At 41.2% G+C, this 11407-nt stretch overlaps 2 protein-coding genes across 3 annotated transcripts in view; one reads left to right on the top strand and one right to left on the bottom strand.

Moving 5' to 3' along the window:
- The window catches only part of plch2a (phospholipase C, eta 2a), a 209168-nt gene extending 205587 nt beyond the window's left edge, over positions 1 to 3581 (bottom strand). The window contains exon 1 of the mRNA XM_031876737.1: positions 3383 to 3581. The gene's annotated coding sequence lies outside the window, so the exon portion shown is untranslated. The remainder of the gene's footprint in view (positions 1 to 3382) is intronic.
- Positions 3582 to 4809: 1228 nt separating this feature from the next.
- On the top strand, positions 4810 to 11070 carry pex10 (peroxisomal biogenesis factor 10). 2 transcript variants are annotated; one of them, XM_031876729.1, is made up of 6 exons: positions 4810 to 5212; positions 5843 to 5923; positions 6013 to 6413; positions 6943 to 7109; positions 7657 to 7792; positions 9490 to 11070. In XM_031876729.1, the coding sequence occupies exons 1-6, from the start codon at positions 5101 to 5103 to the stop codon at positions 9556 to 9558; spliced, it is 966 nt and encodes a 321-aa protein (XP_031732589.1). In that variant the 5' UTR covers positions 4810 to 5100; the 3' UTR covers positions 9559 to 11070. The 2 variants fall into 2 exon arrangements, with proteins under 2 accessions (XP_031732589.1, XP_031732588.1); XM_031876728.1 differs by having other exon boundaries at positions 7657 to 11070.
- The last annotated feature ends 337 nt before the right edge of the window (positions 11071 to 11407 follow it).

Genomic DNA, 11407 nt, shown 5'->3' with positions numbered 1-11407 from the left:
CCAACTCACTCAGTCCATCTAACTGTCTGTCTGCCTGTCTCTCTCTCTCACTCACTCAGTCCATCTAACTGTCTGTCTGCCTGTCTCTCTCTCCCACTCACTCAGTCCATCTAACTGTCCGTCTGCCTGTCTCTCTCTCCCACTCACTCAGTCATCTACCTGTCTGTCTGCCTGTCTCACTCACTCTGTCTCTCTCTCCTCTCTGTCTGTCTCTCTCTCCCTCTCTGTGTATCTCTCTATCATACAGTCATTCAGGTCTTAGATATTTTTAGAGGACTTTTCCCCTCTCAAACCCCCCCCCCCCATTTCAAATTAAAAGCCCCACAGAATGAATTCTAACTGGAATGCTTGTGATGACACCTCTCATTTTAGTGTCAAGCATTATGATTCTTGATATGATGAGTCTCCTCTCCCCCTCTCTCACCCAACTGTCCCACCCTTTCAAAATAAAAGCCCCACAAATACAAGATTCAATCCAAGAGTATGAATCTAAAATGCAGAAAAGAGAGTAGCGCTATCTCAATTGAACCTGAATGACACTACCGGTAACATTGGCGTGTGTATATCTTGCGATTTCTTCGGGCAGTAGAAGCCACACTGTCAAAATTTCTTTAGGAATTTTCTAGTTTCTCTTGATGTGCAAAGATAATCAAGGGCGTCAAATAATAATAGTGATAGTGTAAATAGCGGTCAGCAAAAAATAAGACTCCCTCTCTCACCCCCTCTCCTTCCAGTCATCCAACTAAACTACTGAGCAGCTGATATCCCCAACACCACGTAACTCAATTACCGGAAGTGACAAAAAAGGGTGTACTAAAATGGCACAGACTATACCTGGCTCCTACACCCAGGATTTAAAAAATCCATGCAAGGTGAGGAAATCATGAGTTTACAGTATATAGAACATAATTATGTCAAGTTGTAAAAAAGAAACAGCATCCTTAAGATTGCTAAGATGTGATTGTCTGTTCTCCGTCTTCAGAATGGGGCTTTCAAATGCTGTTCTGCAATCTGGCTAGCACTTTGTTTGGAGTATACTGAGGAACTTCAGCATTAAAGTATAATGTGCATGGAGAATCTACTGCTGAGGCCACCACTGAATGACAAAGTCTCAATTTGAAATACCTGCAAGTCCACAAACCCTAAATGCATCTAAGACAACCAACGCTTTATGTTTGCAAGAGGAAATGAGTGTGTGCCTGTGTCTGTGTGTGTGTGTGTGTGTATTTGTAGTTCAGTGAATCCCAGACTTGACATGTGTTTGATACCACAGCTGAAACAGATGTTGCCTGAGCTAATTATGGAAATAACTTGCTTTGTGTCTCCTCAGCAGGTGTCGCCTCAGTTCATTTGCTGCCTTCCTGTTGTGTGTGAATGTGTGTGTGTGTGTGTGTGTGTGTGTGTGTATATGTGTGTGTGTGTCTCCAGGGTCCTTAAAGGATGTGTCTTTACAAACTTCCTGACACCCACGTACACTCTACACCAGCTCCTGTACGCTCTATTGTTATTGTGTACTTGTGTATTCAGTTTAGCTTCACTAACACAGGTTCAATTGTGATTACCATGATAAAGGCAGCAATAAATGACACTGATGTTTCACCTAGACAGTGCTGTCAATCTCTGCTATGATACAGTTGTATATGTGCTTACATGTGGGCTAATTCACAGATAAGCACGTGTTGTTTTTGTATATTTTCACATGTGATGAATTCACATTCACATGTTATTTAGTTTAGTACGTGGAGAGCTGTTCAACCAGACTGGCAACAGAAAGAGTCAAAGATCCCTGAGCAACAGCTGAATACGAATATAGAAGAAATCTGCAGTCATTGGTAAGAAGAAACTGTTAGCTTAGCATCAAAATGTGTGCAGATGTAATCAGGAACAGCTTAATGTTTCACAATAATGCATCTTAGAACATGGTGGAAGTAAGAGGCAACGTGTTGCTGAAGCGAAGCCCTTCTTTAAACTTATTATATTGGCTGAACAGACGATGGACTGACACATCACTGTTTAAGTCCCTTCAATCTAAGTGTGTAGACCGCAGAGGGCCCAAAGAGAAACGGCTACCCTTAATATTTGGAGCCAAAATGCACCATCGTGGTTGAATAATAATCGAGGGTCACTTATGCTTTTCTGGACTGGAAAACAAACTCAATATCAAAGGGCAACTGCGCTACAGTGTGGGGTCATCAACTAATTGGAAGTGTCTGAATAATACTGTTTCTGACTCTGTTAATATATTTATTATTGAAGGACAGAAGAACAACATCAATGTAACATCAATGTAACAGATGATTCCAAACTTGTGAACGGTTATGTATGAAATGTAACATTCACATTCCCTCTCTATTTAGTTCTATGGGCCTCATATGTTTTTACTTTATGTGTATGTTTGTAACTCGAATATTTTGTTTCTGTCGTCATTGTTGAAGGTTGCATGGATTCACTAATATTGAAATGCTGTTCTGTGTTTAGGTTGTTTGATCTTTGTGTGCATTTACATAGACTTATTATTGTGTTCATGTCTCTACACCTTTTTATTTGGTTAGTATTATTCTGGCTTTATTTCGCATTTTGTAAGGATTTATTCATCGTCATCATTAGCATTATTATTATTTATTTTTTCCATTCTTGCTCACTGACTTCTTCCCTATGTGCTTGGTGATCTACAATTGTGTTTTGCATAATCAAAGTGAACAACTGATCACAAACACAAAACAAAAAATGGAGTTGAGTGATTTTGCTTTCAACTCAACATGAATACAATGTTCACTATAATCGTATTGTCAGGGAAAATTTGAAATGTTTCATGACGTGAAAGAATACACATTAAATATATAATAAATGCAATTTATTTGAATTCCTTGCACAAAAACAGAGAAGTTGAAAGTATAAAATATCAGCAATAAATGATACGGCGAAAAGATCTCCTAATAAGACTGGAGAGATACGGCACCTCAGCAATTGTGTATTGGAAGTCGAAAACTTGTGATAACTCCGCACAATATGCTGAAGTTTATCTGTTATCATCACCCCGACTTACTTCTGTTGGCCCTCTGAGAATGTAATCTGCTCTGCTCCGATACGGTGAACATAATGCACCTAATTCATCCGATGTAGAACACACACAGTGCAGACCTTCACCTGACCTGAGGGTGCATGGTCCAAACACAATCAACGTCCTGAAGACTGTTTAGCACCACAGGTGCACCACAGGTCCAACTTATGAATGTTAACAACAAAGTACAAGCAGCAACGTTGTTCTCAGCCGTCGGAGTCCTGTCCTGTCTGGGCCGATGCCTTGAAAGCAGCTCACACGACAAACACAGTGTGGTGTTGAGTTACACGGTGCAAGCAGCCGGTCAAATTTATGTCTTACCTGTCACAATCCAGACTCTCCATGTGTGCTCTTTAGTGGTTTATTCCAAGCGGCAGAGTGCTCCCAGTCCACCTCCCATCTGCAACAAGTTACAAGTAGCTCCCAACTTAAGAGGAAACATGAAAAGCCCCGCTCCTCCTCCTCACTGGGAGCAAAGTTCAGCTTCCTGGTGAGACGGACTGTTGATACGGTTGTCACTGTAAAAGGATAGCAGTGGGCTTATAATGGGATGTTCTCCGTAGTGGTTATAGTATACCTGGCTGGCTCTGGGAGCATGCACTGCAGAGACAAAGAAAACTGGTTCTACAACTTTCCGGGCAGATCCCAGCAGAGCTGCCTGAGTTGTGAAGTGAATGAATGAATGAGTGTACCTAACCTACTTACACAGGTACAAGAGCGCCTTGTAGCAACTTGCACAGTGGTTCTTATAAGTGTGTTTGTAGCAGCAACACAATTAAAATGATGTCATGATATTTGCATAGCCTGCATGGATATTAGTCATGAGTTAGGATATTCATAAGGGTTGTGTTTTTATACTGCCTGCACATTTATAATCCATCAAATGTGCAACACTTAACCATTTAATCAGCAACCTTCATGTTGGGAAATAAAATGTGCACATAGTATGATTAAACTTAATAAATAAAATCAAAAAAAATCATTTTGAGACCTTTGTTTTGATTTCTGGTTGAAAACAGTTGTGTTGGAGGAACGTGTGACCTTTAAAACCCTGGATATGGGCCTGACGGTGTTTTCTTGTTACTTGTGGCTGAATTACATTGTTCTTAATATGGTATTTTTACACAAAGGCCTGTCTTATGACCTCAGAATAAAACCCCAGTGGTAACAGAAAATTGCATCTAATGGGCTAGATGATAGGGCTGTACTCAGGCTGAGAAATTCTTTGTCAACTAACAATCCTACGACTTGATTGACCAATCGATTAGTTGATTTAATCCACAGATCTGTACAGTTGAGGTCCTCCACAAAGAATCATCCAAAAAAAGCACCACTTCAAATTGTGTGTTTACCAGAGATGTTTTCATAAGTTTCTTGGAAACAAGTCATTCAGCATGAGAAAAGCATAACAAAATGACAAATCAACTAAAGAAATCTTAGTCGATAGGACAAAATGTATTGATTAGTCAACTAATCGAATAAGAGGGGGCAGCCCTACTACAATCACAATAAAAACAACCAACATTGCTATGAAGACAACAGAAACATTACAATATGTATTAAGTAAAGCACTAAGATTGATAATGACACCAAAGTTCCATTTCTATTCATATCCAAAAGTTAAAAGGGAGTTCTCACCAAGTCCTGCAAACCACTGTTTCTAGTTGAGAGTGAGCCTATAATGCCTCCTCCCGCCAGTAGGTGGCACTGTGATTTATGCGCTTCATTATCAGTCTGTTTAGTGTGTTTTCAGGGCATCAACTTCCTATTTGTTTTCTGGATTAACATAGAAAATGTTGGAGTTAGCTGCATGAAACCGTAACAGTCATAAGTAGGGAGTATTAATGCATATTCCGACCATGCACTCTATCAGGACTGAGTGTCGCACCACGGACACAAGACAGTTAACTTGTAGTTGTCGGTGTGCTGCTTCTCTTGCTGTGTACTTTTCGCAGCCCAGTGGCATCTTGAACGTTTGACAGTCTAGCATTCAGCGTACTGTCCAGTAAAAACTAACGTTAGATTTCTGTTAGCTTACAATGTCGCTCGCTCCCGCAAACCAGTCCCAGTTGATTCGGTCCATTCAGAAGGACGAATATTATCAAACCTTCCTGAGAAACAACGCCAACGAAGCCTTTCAAACACTCGCTGGTGAGTTTGTTCAACACGCTGGAAAGTAGCATTCGTCTTCTGCAGCTAGCTTACTTTACTTTAACATGTCACGTTAGCTTTAGAGCTACCTAGGTGCGGTCTCTTCTTACATTGGATACACCGGTCAGTAACGTTATCTACTCAGTTAACGTTAACATGGCTCCTGCTGTCCACGCAGTGTTTCAGTGGACTTTAAACTGTAGAAATAATGGCCCAAAATGTTTTTAACAACTGGTATCTACTCAGATAAACTCTGTTTTGTCATTGTGTCAATACAGAGTTGAAGAGTAAAAGCTCCTGATTACTAAAAAAGGTCATGCATTGGTTCGAACTGGTAAGGCTACGTAAATTAAAACGTATTGGACGTAGTGAATGTATGAACGTAGTTAATTACCTCTGCGCATGCGTTGATCTTTGTGAGACCCAAACCCTAATGCAGTATGTCTGCTCCATCTCACACTATTGTTTCCCGAAGGGTTTATTCAATTCACTTACCAACGTTACTGTTTACAAGCAAAAGATGAACCGGATATCATCGAAATACAACCTTCTGTAGTATGTCAGTATGTAGTATGAATCTGTGGTCTGTGTATTCAATCCAGCACTTGTTCTCAATGTTTCTTTCTGTAGGATCCAAAAGATGGCTGGACTGGAGGAAAGAGATAGAGCTGCTGTCCGACATCGCATACTATGGTTTAACGACATTCTCAGGTAGTTACCGACCAAACCAACATGAAATCTGTCTTAACTTCATGTACGTTTAATCAGCTGTCTTATGAATAGTTAATTATTACTTGTAGGTTACCAGACCCTGGGCGAGGAGTACGTCAACATCGTGCAGGTGGACCCCACTAAGCGTCGGGTCCCCTCCCGGGCCAGGCGGGGCCTCTTTGTCCTCTGCCACGCCTACTTCCCTTACCTCGTGGACAAGGTCCTGGTGTGCCTGGAGAACGAGCTGGAATGCGGGCAGGAGATGCACAGCAGTGGCGGGCAGCGGCCGTGGTGGAGCCTGGAGTTGTGGCTGAGGAGGTGGATGCAGAGGGCGGTGGGGCTGCTGTCGGAGCCCCAGAGAAGAGCGTGCGTGCCGGCCGTGTTCGTCGTCCACCAGGGTCTGACCCTCCTACACCGACTCCACGCCACTCTGTTCTACATCAGCGGCTCTTTCTATCACCTGTCCAAGAGGGCGGCTGGTATCAGCTATGTAGGGGATTGGTTTTTGTGACGTGTTATATAAAAATACTATTTACATGTTTTTATTTTAGTTACACACTTGTGACACACAAGTGCCCATTTAATCCGATCTTTATCGACTATTGCAATGTTCCGCCATCACTTGAGTAGGTACTTGACCACAGGGACAACGTGCATACATATAATCATGTCAAAAGATTAAGAAGACCGCAACAAGCTCAGGCATGTCAATGTCATACAGTAAATCTGCAGATTTTCCCAAACTCTGAGCATTTTTTCATATATTTCCTAACCATGTTAGAAGGTAGTTAGTTAGTGAGTTTATCATGGGTTGAGCTGCCTGCTGGGACACACAGTAATGAATAACTCTGTCCAGAAGAGACATCATTTCAAAGTTTATTGCAAGAAATCTCTGATTTTTTTTTGCCACGTCAAAATATACTGAGTTGCCAGTTATTAGGTACACCTAGCTAAAACTAACAGTCTAATATTCTTCCAAAATGTGTGCTAGTAAATCCTCTTCTATCCCGTGTGTGTAGCTGCGTGCGATGGGCCTCAGCAGCGACGACGGGACCATCAGGAGCAGCTACAGGCTGCTGGGGGCGCTGTCCCTCCTCCAGCTGCTCGTCACCGTGTGTCTGCAGCTCAACAGCTTCAGACAGAAACAGAGAGCCAGGCAGGAGTGGAAGCTCTACAGGCGCCTCAGGTGCGTGCAGGCGCCTCAGGTGCAGATCGAAGGGTCTCATCTTCATCTGGTCTTTATGTCAGGGCAGAATTTTAGAGCTCAGTTAGATATTTCGGGATTAAAGTGTTTCGTTAGTATTTATTTTTTGAACTTTTTATTTTTACATTTCGAGCAAAATAGAACAGTCCCTAACATATGACCTCAAAAAAGGGACATAAGAATAATAGCAGTAATATTAGTACTAATATTTCAGCTAGTAATGAGTACTTATCGAAACATATATACACAAAAGAGTGTTAAAGAGGAGGAGAGTGTTTGCCTAACGACATCAGACGCAGAGTAGAATCGGTTCTGGATTCCGATCCCTAAATTATGGTCCGATCATTTCTTTAGGTCAAGCACCTCAGCGAGTGATTCGTGAACAGATGGCGGATGCCGATATTGCATCGACCATCTCTAAAAACCTGCTGGACTGTTTCTTTGTCATTAAAGCGTTGTGTAGCAGTAAAAAGAATGAAACGCATGACTTGAGTTTTATTGCTGAACTCCTCGACCCGTCTGTCTCCAGTCCTCAGCGCACACACAGATCCGGCCCCAGAGCAGCCAGCTGCATCCTCTGCCTGGAGGAGAGGAGACACTCCACCTCCACCCCCTGTGGACACCTTTTCTGCTGGGAGTGCATCACAGAGTGGTGCAACACCAAGGTCAGGCTCATGTCAGGACTTTGCATCTTGTTGCTACTCACTGAAACCTTTTGTGTCCGATTTGAAAGGGATCATGTTTTGAGAAGGAATTTCCAAGAAGCTTTCTGTTTCTTATTGTTTGTATCAGGTGATCAACAGTAAGAGGATGTTAACACTCTGTACGCTCGGCATAATGAAACTATGCATGGGACCTTATGAATGTTTCATGTCACCAGTATCCTGGCCAAGTATAAATGCTGTAGATATCACCCTGATCATCAAAAATGAATATAATATTTTTTATAGGCCACTAAAAGATACATGCATTTAGTTAAGAAACAAATCCTTGTATTGCATCAGAGAAAGGACACATCTTTTCTAAGTGAATCCTAATGCTGCCCAGCAGAGAGAAAGATGAATATATAGAGATAGCAGCATTGTAAGAGTGTTCATTGGTGATAACGTCTTCATACTCTTTCTCATAAATATACATTTCATTTAATGAACGAAACATACAATCAAATTATTTCACTTTTTATTGGTGATAAAGTTTAATTTTGATTTAAATGAGCAGGTTGATATAAAAGCATGTAAGTGCCATGTGTGAGAACAATGTATCACAAGCTGCAGGTGGCAACAATAAAGTCAACTCAAAAGAACTCACAACAAACATTAAAACAATAAATGATGTGCAGTCTGCACAACATATTCTATTATTCATCTTTCTACTAGATAGCTTATTCAGGTCACTCCTTTGAGAATATTCATCATAATCCTTATAATAGAAATTCACCACAATCAACTTATTGTTTTTTCTATTTATTTTATGCGTAAAATATGATCCTATATTGTCCCATAGATGAAACAGCCTTTGAAAGTCAGGCTACATTTCTCTCTACAGGTTGAATACTGAAAGTGTCAGATTTGCACCAAACAAACATTACTTTCAAAAGGATCACCTTTCATCAGCAGCAGTAGATTATCTCAGATGTTGCTAATTAACATTAATTCCATAACTTGTAAATTGACACTTGGCTATGTTCCGGTGAATGAGCTCTCTGCACACTGCTCTGTGTGTTCAGCCAAGAATGGAGTGGTGATATAGCGGCTCAAGAGTTCAGGAGGATCTCTCAGTGAAACGTGTGCTTATATCAGTGAGTTTATTAAACGAGCCGTTCTGAACCACGACCTCCAGTATTTCAACCGTTAAGATCCACGTGATCCACATCTCATATCTCCTGCTTCTCATTTCATTCAGTCTGCCTTCTCGTGGTGGTGGGTCGGCTGGAAACAGGCTGGTTGCGTTGGACGGCCGATGGATCGAAGCCTCTCTAGTCTGTAATAGTGTGCTGATACTTTCTGCTTCAACTTGCCCTGAATGTAGGCTGCAATAATATAAACAGTTTCATGTGACAGAGAAAAATAAATATTTCCAGCTGCAAACATGCAATTAGAGTAATCAGTAAGACAACACATTACAATAATGTTACATGTGATGTAAAAACCAAACTGCCATCTTCAAAATGATATTCCCCCAAAAAGGCAGCTTGAATCGTTTTATACATTTTCTTTAAACTGAAGATATTCAAGAGTATCTTTTAAAGGAATTAAATGAAATATTTATATCAGTCTGGCAAATGTCAATCATGAGCAACAACCCTGATTTTTTTTTTTTGCACACAAATGTCACACGTGTGTTTGTGTTGGACGTCCCTCAGGCAGAGTGCCCCCTGTGTCGGGAGAAGTTCCAGCCTCACAGACTGGTGTACCTGAGGAACTACAGCTAGAGCCACTGAGGCTGAAACCACACACTCAACATCTGTCCTGGCAGGCTGACCCTCTGGAACATGTGGAGACCAAGCGTCAACCAACGGGTCTGAGAAGTGAAGCCGATGCTGAAGTGCCTTTAACATGGTCTCATGGTCATCGGGCCATGTTCAATAAAATGTTGGATTGTATCAGTTGAATCTTGTAAATATCACTTTTAATTAAATTAAAAATAATACTGATGCTAATAAAATGTGGGAAATCTCCAAATATCTGTTTATGAGGTTGTTTGGTACTTTAATATGAGAATGATTATTAGGTGTAGTTGTCCTACAGAATTGATCATCTAAAGTATATCAAATGTACAGATTACTGCTGTTTCTGATCATTCACTGCCTGGTAGAGAAACTGCCCACTGTTAAATGATGGAAGATAAAGTGATCTAGTCAGGGTGGGCAGTATTTCTTATGAATGTATTTGATAGACTTTGTAGTTTTGTATTTTCTATCAAAATCTTTGAATGATCTGTTCATGTGCAAGCTGACTGGACTGGCTGGTAATTCGTCTAGGGTTCAAGTGCAGCATAAAGTGGTTGAAACTTTACCTGATATTTCTCTCCAATATAGCAAAAACATACCAGTTTGTAGGCTGTACTCAGGAGTTAATTATTGGTAGGCATTAGTCACTGTAACATAGTAATATTTCAAGGTTTTACTGGGCAAAAGGAGAAAACATTTCAGAATTGTGGTATAACACGTATTAACACCGTCATTAAGAGGTAGACCTGTTTTATTGTTACTGAACAACACTTTTGTTGTATCATTTGAAGAGGCGTTTTGTAAAATAGTTTTCCTTCATACTTCTTTAAATATTTATTGAAGGAATGTAATGTACAAATCTTGTGTGGTTGCTATATTCTGTAGTTTGATTTGATAAAATTACCATTTGATCATTTACCAAAATGGATCTTCATGTATTTTTGTCCTGAGAGTTGCAGTGGGTCCATCGGTAGGACATCAGAGCATTGTCGACACTAACGAGGAGCTGCTTCTTCCTCTTGGACGTCTACAAACCTGACATCCAGACAGGCTTATCGTTTGTAAATCTGCATCAGGCTCCAAATATCTCCGGAGACCTTTTACCTCCCTGAACCCTCATTACAGAACAGCTCTCGTCATCCTGTTGTGTCTTGTAATGTCAAGTGTTCTGACCTGCACTGTCTAAGGTAGAGGATCATCAGCACACGTTTTTCATATGTCAGAAAAGAGGATCTGGCCACTATGTTCACCAGCTGCAGTCTCAAACTGTCTGCTGTTTGGAGATGTCCGACCTGGCTCTGAAGCCATGACACAAGAGAGGGAGATGCAGACGGATGTCAAAAGTAAGTCGTTTATTCCACGTCATGCAACAACAATGCACGGTGGTGAAGAACGTGCCGCCTCGTTGCCAGAAAGGCAGAGCTTTATACTTTGAGAGCACCGGGCCCAGGTGCCTCCAGTCAGGGCGATCACCACCTCCGGGTACCTGCTGCCTTAAAGAAACACATACAAGTAAACAAGTTAGGGAACCGTCACACCCCGCTCCATAAGAGCTGGGCCCTGAAGGGAATCCCAGTACCAAAATATAACTTTATTACAATGTATTTTACCAAAGAAAAACTCCAAAACACCAGAAATTGTCTGAATCCCAAAACCCCATATACTTTACCAAATGTTATCTTATTTGAAAAGTATCTTCGGTGAACCAGTGTCCAGCAGTCCAGCATCCCTTGCACCAGGTTCCCACCGTAACAACCGGTGCACCTTGGAAGCAGTTTAAGCGGTTAGGACAAGAGGAGAACCAAGAAGACGAACACTGTAAACCCTCATT

This window comes from Anarrhichthys ocellatus, unplaced genomic scaffold (genome assembly GCF_004355925.1).
Source record: "Anarrhichthys ocellatus isolate YVR2014 unplaced genomic scaffold, GSC_Weel_1.0 scaffold114, whole genome shotgun sequence".
NCBI lineage: Eukaryota > Metazoa > Chordata > Actinopteri > Perciformes > Anarhichadidae > Anarrhichthys > Anarrhichthys ocellatus.
The sequence above is the reverse complement of the archived record's forward strand: the minus strand, read 5'-3'. Positions and strand labels throughout refer to the sequence as shown.

Excerpts from the sequence above, each read along its gene's own strand:
- pex10 (XM_031876728.1), top strand. The coding sequence starts at position 5,101 with ATGTCGCTCGCTCCCGCAAACCAGTCCCAGTTGATTCGGTCCATTCAG. Across the intron at positions 5,213-5,842 it reads AGCCTTTCAAACACTCGCTG|GATCCAAAAGATGGCTGGAC; the intron begins GTGAGTTTGTTC and ends TTCTTTCTGTAG. Across the intron at positions 7,110-7,656 it reads AAGCTCTACAGGCGCCTCAG|TCCTCAGCGCACACACAGAT; the intron begins GTGCGTGCAGGC and ends GTCTGTCTCCAG.